The 20,357-nt window shown below is 39.8% G+C and overlaps 1 protein-coding gene across 1 annotated transcript; it reads left to right on the top strand.

The window, feature by feature from the left end:
* The first annotated feature begins 471 nt into the window (after window positions 1-471).
* On the top strand, window positions 472-16,575 carry LOC104087425 (protein trichome birefringence-like 41). The gene is made up of 5 exons (XM_009591884.4): window positions 472-989; window positions 13,825-13,996; window positions 14,984-15,159; window positions 15,258-15,416; window positions 16,035-16,575. Exons 1-5 carry the CDS (start codon window positions 736-738, stop codon window positions 16,327-16,329), a joined length of 1,056 nt encoding a protein of 351 aa, XP_009590179.1. The 5' UTR covers window positions 472-735; the 3' UTR covers window positions 16,330-16,575.
* The last annotated feature ends 3,782 nt before the right edge of the window (window positions 16,576-20,357 follow it).

Consider the following 20,357-nt stretch of genomic DNA (forward strand, 5'->3'; position numbering starts at 1 on the left):
ACTCAAAAATACAAAACTGAAAATGTTTCTTGACAAAAGTTTTGTCCAAAACCAGCAAATATCGACCCATAAAGAGAAAACTGTACATAAAAGAATAAATTTGATCATTAGAAATGTCTTGTTACTTATTTAGAGCTAATTGATGAACTTAGAGAATAAAAGAAAGTAAAATTTTACATTTTTTATATTTATGTTATAATTGATAATATGTGTTTTGTGTAATATAATATATATTTCGGTACGGTATCGATATTTCGGTATTAAAACTTAAACCAAATATCATACCAAATACTAAAATAATAAATACTAAAATTTTCGATTTCAATACGGTAATTCGGTTTTTACTACCTATTATAATGGAGCCAAAATTTATAAAAGGAGATTTACAAACACTAACAATCTACTAACACTAACAATCTACTTCTCTGTTCTGTTGTCCTGTTATATTTCCTACTCTGGTTAAATATGTGAAAAAACAAAACATCAGATCTTGGCAATCTAATGGTTAAATATGTGAAGAAACGTATCTAACAGTTTTTAACTTATTCATACATCTTACTTTGTTTTCAGAAAAGTTGTGACTCCATCTAATAATCTTCCCATAGATCTTAGCAATCTACTCTCTGTGCTTTATGAGCAAATAGACATACAAAAGCACAGAGAAGTAGCAAAGAAGCAATTCTGCTTCTGTTTCTCTCTTTAAAAAGACAAAGATTAGTAGCCATCATAAGAAACATGGGCTTAGAGGGTGGCTGGAATTTCTTTACGCTAATAAGTCTTTTTGTGCTTCTTTTTCACCATTCAAATGCACATCCACAGCAGAGCTGCAACTATTTTGAAGGAAGTTGGGTTGAAGATCAAACTTATCCTCTTTACAATTCAACACAATGTCCTTTCATTGAACATGAATTCAACTGCCAAAGGAATGGCCGTCCTGATCAAGATTACCTTAAGTACAGATGGCAACCCCATGGCTGCTCCTTAAAGAGGTAACTCTTTCTCCATTTCCTAGGGGTAAAGTTCGGAAGTGCAAAATTTAATATATACGTATAAATATAACTTTTGATATATACTCCCTATTAATCTGTTTGACTGAGCACAGAGTTTAAGAAAAAATGAATGACTTTTGAAATTTGTGGTCCTAAACAATTCAAAAAGGGACTCAGAGTATTTGTGTGATTATTAAAGTTTGTAAATTTAAGTAAAATTGTTTCCAAATTTAGAAAGTTGTCATTTTTTTTTGAACTGACCAAAAAGGAAATAGGTTCACATAAACTGGAACGGAGTTAGTATATATATAGCCTCTCTACTCCTACGGAGTAATATTAAGGTCTGCGTACATACTACCTTCTCCAGATTCCACTTATGAGATTTCAGTATATATATATATATATATATATATATATATATATATATATATGTTTTCTATGCAGCTGATTGAATTATTGTTTATGAATCGTTCTAAGCTAAAGATGTTAAATTACAATCTATGTGAAAATGAGTAATGTACAATGATTTCTGAAAGTGATGGGGGGCTTGAGGGTAGATTGAAAGAATTGATGGAGGTGATCATGTGAATAAATGTTTGTAAATTGTAAGGTGACCCGTGACCACCCCACAGAAAAGTGGCAGGTCTAAATCCTAATAATGATTTTTGAATGGAAATCTCGAAGGCCGTAATACAATCTTTGCGTTGCCAGTAATTGGCTTTTTCATTTCTCTGTTTCCGCCCCAAAAAGTGATCCTTTTCCCCCTTCCTTTTTAATTCATATTAGTCATTTTAGTATTGAATATATTTTTTTTAAAATAAGATGTCACTAATCACTCTTTTTTAAAAAAAAATTTCAATTAAAAATACAGATTAATTAAGACATTTAAGTGAGATATAATTGAGACTACATTTGATATACACGGCGGTTTCATTGTTTGCCAAAATCAAATGTCACCTTCTGTTCCAATATATTTCAATCATATATATTATTAGGGTTTTCTGCAGTAAATACTACATTCTTGATCTAAAATTGTACAATTTCCACAAAGGAAAAAAGAAAACACATTAAAAGACAGGGAATACCAATTAAAACACATTACTGTACTTTTTTTTTCTCCTGTTGTAGGGCCCCTCTCACTTCTTTTTCAGATTTCCAGTTGTAAGATAATCATTTTATTATGTTTGCTGAACTGTCACTATAAGCTTTGAGTAAAGAGCTGTCTTTAACCAACTTATGCAAATTCTTGACTTAGTTAGAAAAAGACAACTGTGTAGAAATACTTATGATCTTAGTCGGGTTAGACACATAATTTTTCTGTTCTAAAATACACAAAATCTTGTCAAAATTTGTTTACCCGAAAAATTGGATAAAGTTAAATTTATATATGGTTCTAAGGATATGTAATATAATTTGATACAAATCATATAGAGAAATAGAAATACGTGTATTCTTGACTATGAGAATGAGAATAGTGAGCAAGAAGAACGAATAAAATAAAGTGAAATAAACATAAGGGGATATCTTTCAATATGAGAAAAAATCTTTTGTTACAATGTGTGTCTCTGCTTACAATCCATCCCATCCTTATAGTAGAGAGTTCCTACTTTATATACAATAAAAAATACGTAGTGGAGAGCCCATGATGTATTGTCTTTTTCCTAATTCCCGCCAGGGATTCTCTCCCTTAGTGCGGTTGTAACGACATTGTCTGTGAGCTTAGATACTGACTCGAACTCGATATCGGGTCGAGCCATCGGCCTTGACTCGAGCTCGATCCTGACTCGGAGTCTTGATATTCGGGGTGGGTGTTGGTCGGTCTGTGCATCTCCGATAACCTTTTGCCTCGTGGTTCAATTTGGTCATGGACCCAATAATGATACCGAACTGATCCTTGATCGGACTTGGAGTTCGAATCCCGAAGCCCTTTCTTCGGACCTCGACCTGACCTTATGTAAATACCTTTCGATCGAAGTATTATTATCTCGACCAGTCCGTACGACTGACTTAATAGGTTTCGACCGCATACAGATAGTCCCCTCGTTTCTTAGAGAGGTTGTGACGAGAATCGACATGATTTTCCACGGTATGATTAGACATATATTGACATCAGTATCGAGTCTGACCATGACGTACGAGGTAGTTGTCCCGTCGGCTCAGCTTACCGAGGCATTTAATGCGTGTCAGTCGATGTCGGCCATTATGTGAGAATGAACTGCCTCAGTTTAGCCCATAAATAGCCCGTCTTAAATCAAACTTAAAAATGTTACCCTAATCAAACCTAAAAAAAACCCAAATTTTCTTACTCTTTCCGCCTCCATTTCAGCGTTAGTAGAGCCACCTCCATCAGCGTTTGACACCATAATCCTTTTATCTTCCTTTGCTTTTCTTTTACTTATACCTTATGGCAAAAACTTCAAAAACCATACCGCAGAAGGATAAAGCTTCCTCTTCCCGGCCATCCGGCGATAAGGCACCGGCGAAATCGCTTCCCCATGAGTATGTTCCTGGCCCGTGTATTCTAAAGGCTGATTTTAAGGTTGAGAATCCTTCGTCGGTTCCGGGCCGATGTGAGCATGTGTCGATGTATATGTGCTCGATAACAGAGGGCCATCTCGAGGCCGTGAGGAAGGACTGTAATTGGGGTCTCGAGGTTGTGCTGCAAATTCCTTCTCCCGAAGAAAGCATCATCACTCACGTGGAGGGTTTTTTAAGTGTTTACACTTACCCCTTCACGTTGGGTCCCGTCGATTCTGTGATTATCGATTTTGGCAGAAGATATCAGGTCACCCTCGGTCAAATTCATCCTTCTCTATGGCGTATAGTAATCTTACTTCGCTTCTACTCCAACAAGGCCGGGGAGCTAGATTTCACCCTAAAGCACCTCATACGATTGTATCGGCCTCAAATCTTTCGAGGACTAATCAGGCTCCATCATCGGGCATCGAAAGCTTTAATGTCGAGCATCGACAAAGACAAGGATCGGGGTTGGATGGGCCGTTATATTCGGGTGAGGACCCGTGACCTTATCCCGGAAGAGAAGATGTCGTTCCCTGAGGAATGGAATTTCGACCGTAAGCAATTTTCATAAGACGTTGCTTTTCGTACCTTTCTATGATTCTATATGATATCTTCCTCCGATTTACAACTGCCCCTTGGATGCCACAAACGGTACCCGACCTCGAGGATTGGGTTCGGAAGTTAGCCTCGACTTCCTCTTATGCCGAACGCGCTTGGCGTGATTTGGCGAAAGGTAGGTGGGTGGCCAAGAATCACGGTAAGGGTCACTTCTCATGTTTTTTGAAATGTTTTTCGTGCTCCATTCGTTACTGACTTCCTTTCATGCAGGTGTGACTAAGGATGCCGTTTTGAGGCCTTCAAGTGGTGAGGAAGGAACCAAGTCCCTGGTTCCGAAATCGGGGAAAGATAGAAAACGGAAAACTGCCTCTCAGTCCGAGGACCCTAAACCCAAAACTTGAAGTGTGAAGAAAAGGGTAAACGCTCTTACGATGGACTCGGTCCAACGACTGAGAGATGAAGAAGAAGAGTAAGAAGAGGAAGAAGCTTTGGCACTCGACGTCGTCAGACCTTCCGAGCCAATGACAGCTACATCGGACGGGGTCGGTTCTGATAGCTCGAGGGTCGATCAACGCGTCCCGAGCAATTTGCTCGGGACCATGACAGTGGGCCACTTGCCTTCTCTTCCGACCTTTTTCGAGGAGGCGCTAAGTGAAGCTCGAGAATTGAAGACCCCCGATATGGGCGGAGGCTCTAGTGTAGGGGACCCTTTTCGGGATTTCTTTGCTGGAGTCGATGATGCCTCCGATATTAATGACGCTTCTATTCTCCTAGAAGAGGCCCAACATTTCATTTCTCGGGTAATGATTTTACTGCACTTGGTTTCTTCGATCTTTTCTAAACCTGACTTGGATTTTTCCCCTTTTGTGTAGGCCCTTAGCAAGTTTCGAGCTGATCTCAGCCAGTGTGAGGCCGAGCTTTAAAAGGTCTCGGGGGAGAGAGATGCTCTGAAACTTCTTTGTGGCCAAAAGGAAGAGGTTATAAAGGACCTCCGAGCAGATTTGGCCAAGGCTCGTGAAGAAGAGGCCAAACTAAATAAACAGGCGAGCATCGTTCTTTTAGAGTATGGATTCGACCCATTTGTGGAAGCTAACCCTTCGTTATCTCAGCTGCAACAAAAGGTTGAGAAGATCGGGCTGCTTCGGGGAGAAGTCGATCAGATCAAGGCTGAGTGTGATCGGTGGAAGGCGACTATGGACAGCCTAGCTATAGAAAAAGAAACCATCTTGGCCAAACTATTATCGACCGATGTTCAACTTCGGGGTGTCAAGTAAAAAAGTTCGGCCCAGGCCAGGAGGATCGAGGAGCTTGAGACAGGGGCTTGCTGAGGCCAAGGTAAAGATCGAGTCGTCAAAAGTCATGGCGGACAAGTCTATTATTGTGTATCGGGCCGATGACGAGGCTGCTCAAATGCAGTTAAGAGAGGCTTCTAATCGGGAGCAACGAGTTACTGACTTGGCAAAGTGCCAATCTCGGAGGGAAACCCTCGAGGAAATCCACACTCAAGGTTTTGAACTTTTCGAGGAGATCGCCCGAGCTAAGGCGCTCGAAGCTAAAGCCAGGCAGCTTGTCTTTTTTGACGACGATGATGATGATGAAGAAGGTAGTCGGGGCGGGTCCGATGAAAAGCCTGAAGAAGAATCAGCTCCCGAAGGAGACATTGACACCGGCCGCAGTTAGGACTTAGTTTCTCTTTTGCAAACTTTTGACCGGTCTCTTTGTACATACCCCCTTTTGTTAATAATAGAGCTTCTTTTGAATGTCTTCTCATTTTCATGCTCGAACGTGTTTTTGCTTTTGTGAAGATTTTGTTATTGCTCGAACGAGTTATCTTAAATTTTGGAGTAATGGAACCCTTTTGGTCTGTTCTAAGCGAGAATAGAGCCTCAAACTCTCGCTGTGTTAGTCCCTAAGCTTAATAATTGTGTGAGTGATTATTTTTAGCTTGAAGTAAGATAGCCCTTAGGCTTAATGATTGAGTGAGTGATTGCTTCAAACTCGAACTCGATGTATCTTAGCCCGCAAGCCTTTTATGATCGAGTGAGTGGTTCGCTCGAACTCGATGTAAGATAGCCCTTAGGCTTAATGATTGAGTGAGTGTTTGCTTCGAACTCAAACTCAAAGTATCTTAGCCCGTAGGCTTTTTATGATCGGGTGAGCGGTTCGCTCAAACTCGATGTAAGATAGCCCTTAGGCTTAATGATTGAGTGAATGTTTGCTTCGAACTCGAACTCAAAGTATCTTAGCCCGTAGGCTTTTTATGATCGGGTGAGCGGTTCGTTCGAACTCAATATAAGATAGCCCTTAGGCTTAATGATTGAGTGAGTGTTTGCCTCGAACTCGAACTCAAAGTATCTTAGTCCGTAGGCTTTTTATGATCGGGTGAGCGGTTCGCTCGAACTCAATGTAAGATATCCCTTAGGCTTAATGATTGAGTGAGTGTTTGCTTCGAACTCGAACTCAAAGTATCTTAGCCCGTAGGCTTTTTATGATCGGGTGAGCGGTTCGCTCAAACTCGATGTAAGATAGCCCTTAGGCTTAATGATTGAGTGAGTGATTGCTTCGAACTCGAACTCAAAATATCGTAGCCCGTAGGCCTTTTAATGGTGGTTGGCCCTTAGGCCTGTTTGAATCATGAAGTAGGAAGATCTTTTCAAAGTAAGAGATATCTGAGAAGAAGAAGTTTTTCTTTATAAGTCATTATACATATGTTTGTATCTTGTGCCAGAGTTCGAGCAAAACTACATGGGCATGGTTCGTTTTGACTATTTGGCCCTTACACTTTTCTCTATCGAGATCCTGCCCGACATGAATTTGATATGAAATAACTTTCTTGTGTTGAACTTGATTTATTTGATGGTAGCCCCCTAGTATTCGGGGTTTATTATGAAGAAGCCTCGGATACTGTTGAATTGCCTTCAGGTAGCACATAATTGTTGCCTCGTTAAAAACCTTGCCGAAAAAACCCATTTGGGATAAAAGCCGAACTAAGGAAAAAAAGAGTACAATGCGTGCTTTAAAACCAGAGGTCTTGATATCTTTTGTCGAATTCCTTCAATGAGTTAGTGCCGAATATGAATATAGATGATAGAAAGGAGAAAATCATACCTTAACAATAATATCGTTTGAGGAGTGATATGTTCCAGTTGTTTGGTAACAGTTTTCCATCCATTGTTCCAAGTTTATAAGACCCTTTTCCGACTATATCGAGGACGTGATAAGGTCCTTCCCAATTCGGGCCGAGCTTCCCTTCATTAGGATCTCGAGTGTTGATGGTGACCTTCCTTAGGACCAAGTCCCCGGCCTCGAAATGGCGGAGTTTGGTTATTCTATTTTAGTACCTTTCGATTCATTATTTTTGTGCAGCCATTCAGACTAGTGCCATTTCTCATTTATCATCTAATAATTCGAGGCTAGTATTCATAGCCTCGTGGTTCGACTCTTCCGATGTATGTCGGAACCTTGCACTGGGTTCTCCGACTTTGACTGGAATTAAGGCTTCAGAGCCATATACTAAGAAAAACGGAGTTGCTCCAGTACTGGACTTCGATGTTGTTCGGTATGCCCATAGGACTTCAGGCATAATTTCTCTCCACTTCCCTTTGGCTTCGCTCAACCTTTTATTCAGGTTTTGGATGATAGTCTTGTTCGTTGATTTGGCCTGTCTGTTCCCGCTAGGATGATATGGTGTTGACAATATTCTTTTTATTTTTTGGTCTTTGAAGAATTTTGTCACTTTACCGTCGATAAATTGTTTACCATTGTCGCATGTTATTTCTGTTGGTATCCCAATCGACACACGATGTGGTCCCAGATGAAATCTATAACCTCTTTTTCTCTCACTTTTTCAAACGCCTGTGCTTCAACCCATTTAGAGAAATAGTCAGTCATAAAAAAATGAATTTAGCTTTACCTGGGACCGATGGTAGAGGGCTGACGATATCCATTCCCCATTTCATAAATGGCCATGGAGAAATGACCGAATGAAGCTGCTCTCCGGGTTGATGGATCATCGGTGCAAACCTTTGACATTTATCACATTTTCGAACGAACTCCTTAGTGTCTTTCTCCATGCTATCCCAGTAGTACTCTGCTCTGATGATTTTGCGAATTAATAGTTTGGCGTCGGAGTGGTTTCTACAAGTACCTTCATGGACCTCTCGTATAACATAATCGGTGTCTCCTAGTCCCAAACATACCGCCATTGGTCCGTCGAACGTCCTTCTGTATAATGTTCCATCTTCAACCAGCGTGAATCGAGCAGCCTTGGTTCATAGAACCCTCGATTCTTTAGGGTTCGATGGGAGTTTTCCGTTCTTTAAGTATTCAATATACTTGTTCCTCCAATCCCAGGTTAAGCTCGTGGAATTTATTTCGGCATGCCCCTTCTTGATTACAGATCTCGAGAGTTGAACGACAGTCCCCGAGTTGATCTTATCTTCCTCGATCGACGACCCTAAATTTGCGAGTGCGTCAGCCTCATAGTTTTGTTCTCGAGGCACATGTTGTAGGGTCCATTCTTTGAAACGGTGTAGAGTTACCTGTAATTTGTCCAAATACCTTTGCATCCTATCTTCTCGAACCTCGAAAGTTTTGTTTACTTGGTTCACCATTAGTAAAGAGTCATATTTGGCTTCAATGACTTTTGCTCCCAGGATTTTAGCTAGCTCGAGACCTGCAATCATGGCCTCATACTCGGCCTCATTGTTAGTTAATCTAGTGGTTTTGATGGATTGCCTAATAATGCCACCTGTGGGAGGTTTCAGTACGATGCCAAGCCCGAACCCCTTCACATTTGAAGCACCATCTGTGTAGAGTGTCCAAACCCCCGACGACGTACCCGATTTTAACAAGAGTTCCTTTTCAACTTCGGGTATGAGGGTTGGCGTGAAATCGGCCACGAAGTCCGCTAAAATTTAGAACTTGATGGTCGTACGAGGTTGATATTCGATATCGTACCCACTGAGTTCGACGACCCATTTGGCCAATTGACTCGATAAATCGGACTTGAGCAAACTATTACGAAGTGGGTAAGTGGTTAAAACGCATATAGGGTGACATTGAAAGTATGGTCTTAACTTTCTAGAGGTGCTTATTAGTGCAAGTGCTAATTTCTCTAAGTGAGGGTATCTAGTCTCTGCTTCTCCTAAGGTCCGACTTACATAATAAACAGAAAACTGTGTACCTTGCTCTTCTCGAATTAGGACGCTACTTAGCATGATTTTCGATACCGCCAAGTATAAGTACAGCTTCTCATCTGTCCTCGGAGTGTGAAGTAGTGGTGGGCTCGATAGGTACCGCTTCAATTGTTCTAGTGCCTGTTGGCATTCCTGGGTCCACGCGAAATCATTCTTCCTTTTGAGTAGAGAGAAGAATTTGTGGCTTCGATCTGATGACCTCGAAATGAATCGGCCTAAGGCAGCTATCCGCCTGGTTAGCCTTTGCACTGCTTTCACGCTATCCACGACGGTGATGTCTTCTATGGCCTTAATTTTGTCGGGGTTGATCTCGATTCCTCGATTCGATACCATGAAACCAAGGAACTTGCCCAATCCAACCCCGAAAGCACATTTCTCGGGGTTGAGTTTCATGTTGTATTTCCTTAAGATCTTGAACGTTTCTTGCAAATGAGTCAAATGGTCCTCTGCGCGCAGGGACTTAACTAGCATGTCACCAATGTAAACTTCCATCGACTTACCTATTTGTTCTTCGAACATTTTATTCACTAGGCGTTGGTAAGTAGCTCCTGCGTTTTTTAGCCTGAATGGCATTACATTATAGCAATAGGTTCCATACTTGGTGATAAATGAAGTCTTTTCCTGGTCCTCCGGGTTCATTCGAATTGGATTGTACCCGGAGTAGGGGTCGAGAAAAATAAGGATCTCGTGGCCGGCTGTGGCATCGATCATGCGATCGATGCTAGGCAGTGGAAAAGAATTTTTGGAGCATGCTTTGTTTAGATCTTTATAATCTACACAGATTCTAAGTTTGTTCTCCTTTTTAGGGACTACAACTACGTTGGCTAACCACTCAGGATATTTTACTTCCCGAATTGACCCTATTTTGAGAAGTTTAGTTACCTCATCCTTTACAAATGCGTGTTTTACCTCGGACTGAGGTTTTCTTTTTTGCTTCACCGGTTTGAACCTAGGGTCCAAGCTCAGCTGGTGCGTTGCTATCGACGGTGGGATCCCTGCTATGTCTAAATGGGACCAAGCAAAACAATCTATGTTATCGATAAGAAATAGAATAAGTTTTTCCCTGAGTTCGGGGGTCAATCCCGTTCCTAGGTATACCTTTCTCTCGGGCAGATATTCGATTAATATAACCTGCTCCAGTTCTTCGATCGTAGATTTGGTGGCGTCGGAGTCGTCGGGGATGATGAAAGCTCAAGGTGTCAGAAACTTTTCCTCGTCATCCTCTATTTCCTGTTCCACTGGTTCGGTCGAGACTGGTGGCTGTGATTGCTATTTGGTTTCTCGTCTATCTTTAGTGCTCGATATTTCCGAGCCCGATAGCGTTGGTATCAGTGTTACCTCATCGACCGCAAATATTTCCTTCGCAGCATGTTGCTCCCCATATACTGTTTTCATGCCATCCGACGTAGGAAATTTCATTACTTGGTGGAGGGTCGAAGGCACTGCCTTCATATTGTGGATCCAAGGCCTTCCGAGTAGGGCATTGTACCTCATATCTCCTTCAATTACGTGGAATTTGGTATTTTGGATGGTTCCAGCTACATTCACTGGTAGAGTAATCTCCCCTTTAGTCGTTTTACTGGCCATATTGAAGCCGTTCAAGACCCGAGCTTGCGGGCACGACTTGATTCTGCAAACCGAGCTGCTCTACTACCCGAGATCGGATGATATTCGCAGAGCTACCTGGATCCACTAAAACACGCTTAACTTGAGCTTTATTTAATATGATAGAAATTACCAGAGCGTCATTGTGAGGTTGAGAGATGCCCTTGGCTTCTTCAATTCCGAATGATAAAGTGCCCTCGGGTACATAACCTCGAGTTTGTTTTTCCCCTGTAGCCGGTATCTTTCCGTATTTGAGCACGGGTCCCTGTGGAGTATCAACCCCACCGATGATCATATGAATGTTATGCAGATGTTCCTCTTGTTTATCATTTTTCTTGGCGTCCCTTTCTCAGAAGTGATTCTTGGCTCGGTCACTGAGGAACTCTCGAAGGTGGCCCTCATCGAATAGGCAGGATACCTCTTTTCTTAATTGTCTGCAATCCTTGGTCCTATGGCCATGCGTACCATGATACTTGCACATCGAATTCGGTTTCCTTTGGGAAGGGTCGGTTTGCATGGGTCTGGGCCACCTAGTATCTTTGATTCTTCTGATCGCCATTACAATGCCCAATGCATTGACGCTGAAATTGTAGTCAGATAGCCGAGGTGCCTCTATAGGATCGGCATATTTATCGAAGCCACTCTTGCTCATAAGCCCCCAAGAATTTTATCTTCGATCACTCCTTTGATTGTTCCGGGAATTGCGCGCTGAACCGTTGTTCATTCGATCTGCGACGAACGATTGATAACGGTTTCTGTTCGACCTTTGCTCTCTTTCGATGTCCCTCTGGTTTTTAATAGCTGTCCTGTTCTGATGCATGGATCCGGAAGGAGCTCCCAACTGGTCGCCTTCGACCCTAATTTTTGACTGATATCGGTTGTGTACATTCGCCCAAGTTATTGCTGGATACTCGATCAAATTTTATTTCAGTCGACGTGATGCTATTGAACTTTGCTCGTTCAACCCTTGGGTGAAAGATTGGACGACCCAGTCATCTGTGACCGGTGGCAATTCCATACGTTCCATTTGAAATCGGGATACGAACTCCCTCAGCATTTCACTACCCCTTTGTTTTACTTTGAAGAGGTCCGATTTTCTTGCTGCGACCTTTATGGCACTAGCATGTGCCTTTACAAACGAATCCGCTAACATGGCAAAAAAATCAATGGAATTTGGTGGCAAATTATGATACCAAATCATCGCTCCCTTCGAGAGGGTCTCTCCAAATTTTTTCAATAATACAGATTCGATCTCATCGTCTTCCTAATCGTTACCCTTGATGGCACACGTGTAAGAGGTGACGTGTTCGTTGGGATCGGTCGTACCATTTTATTTGGGAATTTCGGGCATACGGAATTTTTTGGGGATTGGTTTTGGGGCTGCACTCGAGGGAAAAGGCTTTTGTACGATTTGTTTTCGAATCCAACCCTTTTATCATTGGCGGAGCTCCCGAGATCTGATCGACCCTGAAATTATATATTTCTACTTTTTTATCATTGGCTTCGACTCATTTTGTGAGTTCCTCGAGCAATTTAGTAATTTTGGGAGTAGTCCCCGATTCTTGCTCGTTTGACTTCACTATGGCTGGCTCCGTTCTGTGGGTGATTTCTCGAAGCGGATTGGGCTCCGGCCTGCTTTGTACCTGAGTTTGGCTCTGCAACTAAGCTATCGCTATTTGCTGGGCTTGTAACATTTCGAAAATCATGCGCAAGCTAACGCCGTTTTCCTCGACATTATAGGTATCTCAAACTGCAGACCGAGTGCCACCATGAATGTTATTTTCGGGTTCGGCATGTAGGTTCGCCTCAATAGCTATATGCGAATTGATATTTATCGGCACTCCGATTCGAGCTCCAACGGCATTTACAAGTGGTCTTTCGGTACTGGGTGTCAAGTTATTGTTCTCATCTTGAAGACCGGCTTCGTTGTCGATTGGTGAAGCCATTTGATTGGTAGTTAGTCGTTGTTAATCCGAAATCCAAGATATTTTCGGAAACAAGCACAAAACACAATGACGTATTTTTTTAGATTCGTATCAAATAACCACTGTTATCCTTAGCCCCACGGTGGGCGCCAAACTGTTTACCCGAAAAATTGGATAGAGTTAAATTTGTATATGGTTTTAAGGATATGTGATATAATTTGATACAAATCGTATAGAGAAATAGAAATACGTGTATTCTTGACTATGAGAATGAGAATAGTGAGCAAGAAGAACGAATAAGATAAAGTGAAATAAACAAAAGGGGATATCTTTCAATATGAGAAAAAATCTTTTGTTACAATGTGTGCCTCTGCTTACAATCCATCCCATCCTTATAGTAGAGAGTTCCTACTTTATATACAATAAAAAATACGTAGTGGAGAGCCCATGATGTATTGTCTTTTCCCTAATTCCCGCCAGGATTCTCTCCCTTAGTACGGCTATAACGGCCTTGTCTGTGAGCTTCGATACTGACTCGAAATCGATATCGGGTCGAGCCATCGGCCTTGACTCGAGCTCGATCCTGACTCGGAGTCTTGATATTCGTGGTGGGTGTTGGTCGGTCTGTGCATCTCCGACAACCTTTTGCCTCGTGGTTCGATTTGGTCATGGGCCCGATAATGATACCGAACTGATCCTTGATTGGACTTGCAGCTCGAATCCTGAAGCCCTTTCTTCGGACCTCGACCTGACCTTACGTAGATACCTTTTGATCGAAGTATTGTTATTTCGATCAGTCCGTACGACTGACTTAATAGGTTTCGACCGCATACAAAATTAAATGCATCTACGCTCTAGTCGCTGGGGTAGTCTAATATTCAATCCGAAAATTTAGGACAATAGGTGGAGTAAGATAATTTTGTTGCAAACCCTTACATTATATTCTTGTCTTTTCAAATTATCGATTACTAGTGGGTTAATCGAAAGACTTATCTGATATTTTTTTGTTGTTGTGTCAAATATATGCAGGTTTGATGGACGGTCATTCTTGCAGAAATTCAAAGGGAAAAGTATCATGTTCGTGGGAGATTCTCTCAGCAGAAACCAGTGGCAATCACTCATATGCCTTCTTTACACATCAGTTCCTAAGACCAATTACAACACAACTAGAGTTGGCGATGTCTCTATATTCACTTTCTTGGTAATGTTTCTTTATCATTTTCCCTGTATAGACATTTGCTCCTTAATACGTTCACGCAACATTATGAGGCAACTAAGGAAAATAATACTAGTAGGAAAGGAAACGAAATTTCAGGTTACAAGATTGCGCTGCCAGTTTGTCTGTTTTAGTGTTATCCTTCACATGTCACAATTTTTTTTTGCATAAAAGTACTTTTGACGAGAAATTTGACCAATCAATTCGAAAAATACTTCTGATCAACAATTAGTGTTTGACTAAGCTTTTAAAAAGTCCTACTTTTAGAAGAAATTATATTTTTCAGCTTCTTAAAAACAATTTCTATTTCTATTCAAAAATTCTTTTTTCTTCTGAAAGTTTAGCCAAACATTTTAACTTTAGAAAAAAAAAATACTTTTGACCGAAAAAAAATATACTTTTGTCAAAAAAAATAAAAAAAATAATCAAACAGGCTATAAGTTCACCTTCTAATAGGGAAGGATTTGGCTGTTTTGGTGGAAGTCGACGTATCTTAGCTAATAGAAGATGTATTCCTCGATTAAACATTAAGCAAGGGTTGGAGCAAATATGAACCTTCAACACATGCTACAAGTGCCAACGTCCAATCAAATTTAACTTTGTAACGTCACTTGTGATTGGCTTATTTGCCATGTCACTGTGTTTGAAAATCACGCACCTTCTTTTGTCGAGAAATTGTCAGTGAGATATTTAATCAGCACATTTTCAATTACCATAAGGTGTTCAATATGTCAAATCATTAGATAATAAGGTTCCTAAATAAAATATGTAGACAAGTTTGAAGCGCCTATATATTTGGCCTATTTAAAGATTATGCATCAGTACATAAATAATTTGACTGATCAAAACATCCTCTTGTGCAACCGCACCCGTTTTTCTGGTGCATCTACCGTGGTATGGACTTTCTTTTCTTCCATTTTCTACTTCAAATTAAACTTAAATTGTTAAGTAATAAACATATTGTGTTTTCAGGATTTTGGAATTGACGTGATGTTGGACCGGAGTGTGTATTTGGTGGACGTTGTGAGGGAAGAAAATGGCAGAATCTTAAAACTAGACTCAATTGAAGGTGGCAAGTTGTGGAAAGGAATTGACATGCTTATCTTCAACACTTGGCATTGGTGGAACCGCAGAGGAGCCACTCAGCCGTTAGCTCTCTTACTACTTTTGCTTATTGCTATTTTAGCACAACACAATTCAAATAAAAAACTTCACAGCCTTTATTTCTGTCACTTTTGTTTTGCAGATGGGATTTTATTGAAATAGGAGGCCAATACTATAGAGACATGGACCGTGTGGTTGCTTTTGAGAGAGCCCTGTATACATGGGCCAAGTGGATTGACACCAACATTGATCCTGAAAAAACTATGGTTTTCTTTCAAGGGATTTCCCCGTCACATTACAAGTAAGTGCTACAGAGTGAGTTTGACCAATTAAAGAACTATGTTGATAAATCATAGAAATAAAAACGACAAAAATATAAAATCTGATCCCAAATTACACAAATAGGCTGCCAGTTGTATAAAATTGACATGTAAGTATAGCCATGTCACAAGCACCATTTTAGAAGGAAGAAAAGGAAAGAATCAACGCATTTCTGACCTAACACCCGATTGCCTTTCACCATGTGGTAGATCATGAGTATTTTTTGTTTTTTTAAGTGGGCCCGAAAATGTTTTTTATTTATTTTTTGAAGTAGTATCAAGTGGATTATGTAAGTACGTTACGGAAGTGATGATATAGTTGTGTTTCTGGGACTGATCAATTTAGCAATTTTCAGCATTTTCTATTTTACTATGTGATATGTTGACATAGTTGAGTTAATTTTCCGACAAAAATTAGTTCACGACTTTAGTAAAATAACTTGAAAGTTGGAAGATAATCCTTGACATTACCCCTAATTTTCCCTACGATTGTTCTATGGTATAAATGTCAAAGATGAGCTATCTAATTCATTAGTCATGCAACAAATGAAATTGCTACTTGATCATTCTCACTATTTTTTTTTTCTTATTGAAAACAGTGGTACCGATTGGAATCAACCTGGCGTGAAAACTTGCTTAGGGCAGAGGCAACCGGTAAGTGGTTCGACATATCCAGGAGGCTTGCCACCGGCATTGACAGTGCTGAAGAATGTATTAAGCACAATTGAGAAGCCAGTGACATTGCTTGATGTCACAAACCTTTGCCTATTGCGTAAAGATGGCCATCCTTCAATTTATGGGCTGGGTGGAAGAACAGGAATGGATTGCAGCCATTGGTGTCTAGCTGGAGTTCCTGATACTTGGAACCAAATATTCTATAACCTTATTTCTTAATTGAATATTCAGTATTTTTCTCTCATTAATTGTTCAAATACTTCAGTTGTCACATACAACTGATAAGAGAAGAACTGGTCATTAACAGAGGATACGCTGCGAAATGTTGAGATTATTACAACAATTTCTTAGCATGTTTCTGTGGTGCTATCTGTAGAACAAATACAGTCATTAATCTTTTTTTTTAACACCAAAAGATGGTTGATGTTATTGTTCAAATAGAAAAGAGAACGAACAATTTGCCAATGGAGACTAGAGCAGGACTTATTGCAAGAAATACAATTTGAGTGAAAGGTGAAAATCCTATTAAATTGTTTATGACAATTAAATTATGCTGTTGTGGTTAGTATGATTTTTCTTAATATAATTGAAAATCATATCTACTTCTTGGTCTTCCATCGGAGCCATATTTTGAAAGATACTAGAGGATCAAGATTTAATTGATTTTGAGCCTCATTGATAATCTGTTGAACACTCTTCTCTATATTTATCATCATATATGCATCCATATTGTCCAAAAAAAAATCAAGATTGAGATTTTAACGTGACTTGTTGAATATGTTTTTGGTGACTGCATCATCTTGATAATTATCCTTATGGTCCACAAATATGTTGTCTATATTTTCAACAGCACCAAAAATATCAATCATTGTATTCTGAATAAACGAGTTCTCATGCGACATTACATTAATTAAAAGACCTTTCACTTGTTGAACCGTTGAGGTTTTGTTATTTCAGATGAAATAGTCTTAAAATGAGGGTGAATGGGAAATGGAGGGAAAATAAAAATTTTGAGTAAAATTTTAAGTTTTCCCCTCTTGACAATGAGACATTGTCCCATATTGAAAGAGGAAAAGATTTTTGGTGGGTATATATATAATTGCTCTTCTTGTAGCTCTTAAAGAGTTAAGAAGAAAGCAAGCCTCGCGCCGTCGTCGCTCGCTCGCTCTGCTCGGCTTCGGCTTTGGTCAAATGATTGATTGATTATTTTTTTGGACCAAATTTATTTGTTAATAGTAAATATTAACGTAAGATTATCCGCATTTATAACGGATATGTTTCAATCCGTGTATTGACTACCAGCTGCAATAGCAGCCGCCTAATGCTCTTCCCACCATGGCCAAGTGCTTGCTCCACAAACAAGCTAGTGCATGCTCCACCATGGAGGGTGGAGGGTCGTTCATCTTCAAAGCTGACTGCTATAAATATGTGCAGCAACTGTTGAAGAAAGACACCAAATTGAAAACGCTCAACTTTGGCTATACATTGCACTCCTTCCTCTCAGTATTTTCATACGATTTTTTGAGTTTCTACTCCTTTGTTCTGCATTGTTTTAACTTCAAACAAAGCAACTGTAAGTGTGATTTGCTACCGAACTTTGTGTTCGCTGAAACACTGGGGTTTGAAGTACCGCTACACCAGTGTGTGATTCGTTCTATCCTGGAAGGAAATAATCCATAACCTTGGGTACTATGAGGGGATTAAATTCCTTAAGGAAACATTGTGAATTCAGTGGGCTCGAATTAATTACTGTTTCATTATGATAACTTATATTTCCCAGAATTATTATTTACAAATACAGCAATATTGGCGGGACTAACAATCTTAAGGAATTTAATATTTATTTCTGTATTTGTGTTATTCTTATTATTCTGCAAACTAAAACCTTTGTGGTTTTGTGTACTCCCGTTTTGGAGAGTAAAGCCTTCGTGGCGTTTTGTTGGAGATTAAAATCTACGTGATTTTTACTCCAGTTTGAAAACGTTTGTTTGTGTCATTCTTTTACAGAAAAAATGACGACTGAAAGCGAAAACCAAGCTGTTCCTCCGACGGTGACTACCAACGCATCGACAAGCCGAACACCGGCGTTGGCACCGGCAGAAAAACCCGAAAAATTTTCCGGGATTAATTTCAAGCGCTGGCAGCAGAAGATGTTCTTCTACTTAACTACGTTATGTCTACAAAAGTTCATCAAGGAAGATGTTCCTGATCTGCCAGATAAAACTCCAGAGAATGAACGCTTTGTCGTGATTGAAGAGTGGAAGCATTCTGATTTTTTATGCAAGAATTATATTCTTAGCGGACTGGATGATAATCTGTATAATGTATACAGTGGCGTGGAGACGTTAAAAGAATTGTGGAATGCGCTTGAAAAGAAATATAAAACTGAAGATGCCGGGATGAAGAAATTCGTTGCCGCAAAATTTTTGGACTACAAAATGGTAGATAGCAAGTCTGTTATTACCCAAGTCCAGGAATTGCAAGTGATTGTTCATGATCTACTTGCTGAAGGTCTTGTCATCAATAAAGCATTCCAAGTGGCAACAATGATTGAGAAGTTGCCTCCGTTGTGGAAGAAATTCAAAAATTATTTGAAACACAAACGAAAGAAAATGTCCCTTGAAGATCTCATTATTCGGTTGAGAATCGAAGAGGACAATAAAGCTGCTGAAAGGAGAGGCCATGAAAATTCAACAATAATGGGAGCAAATATTGTTAAAGATAATAAAAAGAGGAAGAATGGTTCTGTTCCGAAATACAACCCAAGCAAGAAGCGGTTCAGTAGAAACTGCTACAACTGTGGAAAAATCGAACACAAATCTACGGAGTGTCATGCTCCGAAGAAAGACAAGAAAAGGGGTCAAGCAAACATGGTAGTAAAGCATGATGATGTTGATAACTTGTGTGCCATGCTTTCTGAATATAACTTGGTGGGAAATCCGAAACAGTGGTGGTTTGATTCTGGAGCCACTCGCCATGTTTGTGCAGTTAGAGAAGCTTTTGCTACTTATGCTCCTGCTGGACCCGGAGAGACAGTTTATATGGGAAATGCTTCAACAACAAAAGTTGAAGGATATGGGAAGATATTTCTGAAAATGACTTCTGGCAAGGTCATGACTTTGAACAATGTCCTTCATGTTCCCGAAATAAGAAAGAATTTAGTCTCTACTGGACTTCTTGTTAAGCACGGTTTTAAGTGCGTTTTTGTGTCCGACAAGGTTGTCATAAGTAAGAATGAAATATTTGTAGGAAAAGGTTACCTCACCGAGGGCCTTTTCAATCTGAATGTAATGGTTGTGGAAAACAATAATAATATTTCAGCTTCTTCTTACTTACTTGAGTCAAATGATTTATGGCATGTACGTTTGGGTCATGTCAATTATAAAACCTTGCGAAAAATAATTAACTTGGAAGTACTGCCTAAGTTTGAATGCGAAAAATTAAAATGTCAAACATGTGTGGAATCAAAGTATGTTAAATATCCTTATAAGTCAGTTGAAAGGAATTCAAATCCTTTAGACTTAATTCACACAGATATTTGTGACATGAAGTCAATACCATCTCGCGGTGGAAAGAAGTATTTCATAACTTTTATTGACGATGGTACTCGATATTGCTATATTTACTTACTGAATAGTAAAGATGAAGGAATAGACGCATTCAAGCAATACAAAAATGAAGTTGAAACGCAACTTAACAAGAAAGTAAAAATGATAAGAAGTGATAGGGGTGGTGAATATGAATCTCTTTTTGAAGAAATATATTTAGAATATGGAATTATTCATCAAACAACAGCCCCTTACACGCCCCAATCTAATGGGATTGCGGAAAGAAAGAATCGCACATTAAAGGAGATGATGAATGCGTTGTTGATAAGTTCTGGTTTGCCACAGAACTTGTGGGGGGAAGCCATTCTTACGGCTAATCGAATATTAAATCGAGTGCCCCATAGCAAAACACAATCCATTCCATATGAAAAATGGAAAGGAAGGAAGCCCAACTTGAATTATTTTAAAGTGTGGGGGTGTTTGGCAAAAGTGCAAGTTCCTAAACCCAAAAGGGTAAAGATAGGACCGAAAACCGTTGATTGTATTTTCATAGGATATGCGACAAATAGTAAAGCATATCGATTTCTGGTTCATAAATCAGAAAATCCCGACATTCATAATAATACAGTTATAGAATCAGATAATGCTGAGTTCTTTGAAAATATATATCCGTATAAAAAGGAATGTGAATCGTTTGGT

The sequence above is a fragment of the Nicotiana tomentosiformis genome, chromosome 6, assembly GCF_000390325.3.
Source record: "Nicotiana tomentosiformis chromosome 6, ASM39032v3, whole genome shotgun sequence".
NCBI classification, from domain to species: Eukaryota; Viridiplantae; Streptophyta; class Magnoliopsida; order Solanales; family Solanaceae; genus Nicotiana; species Nicotiana tomentosiformis.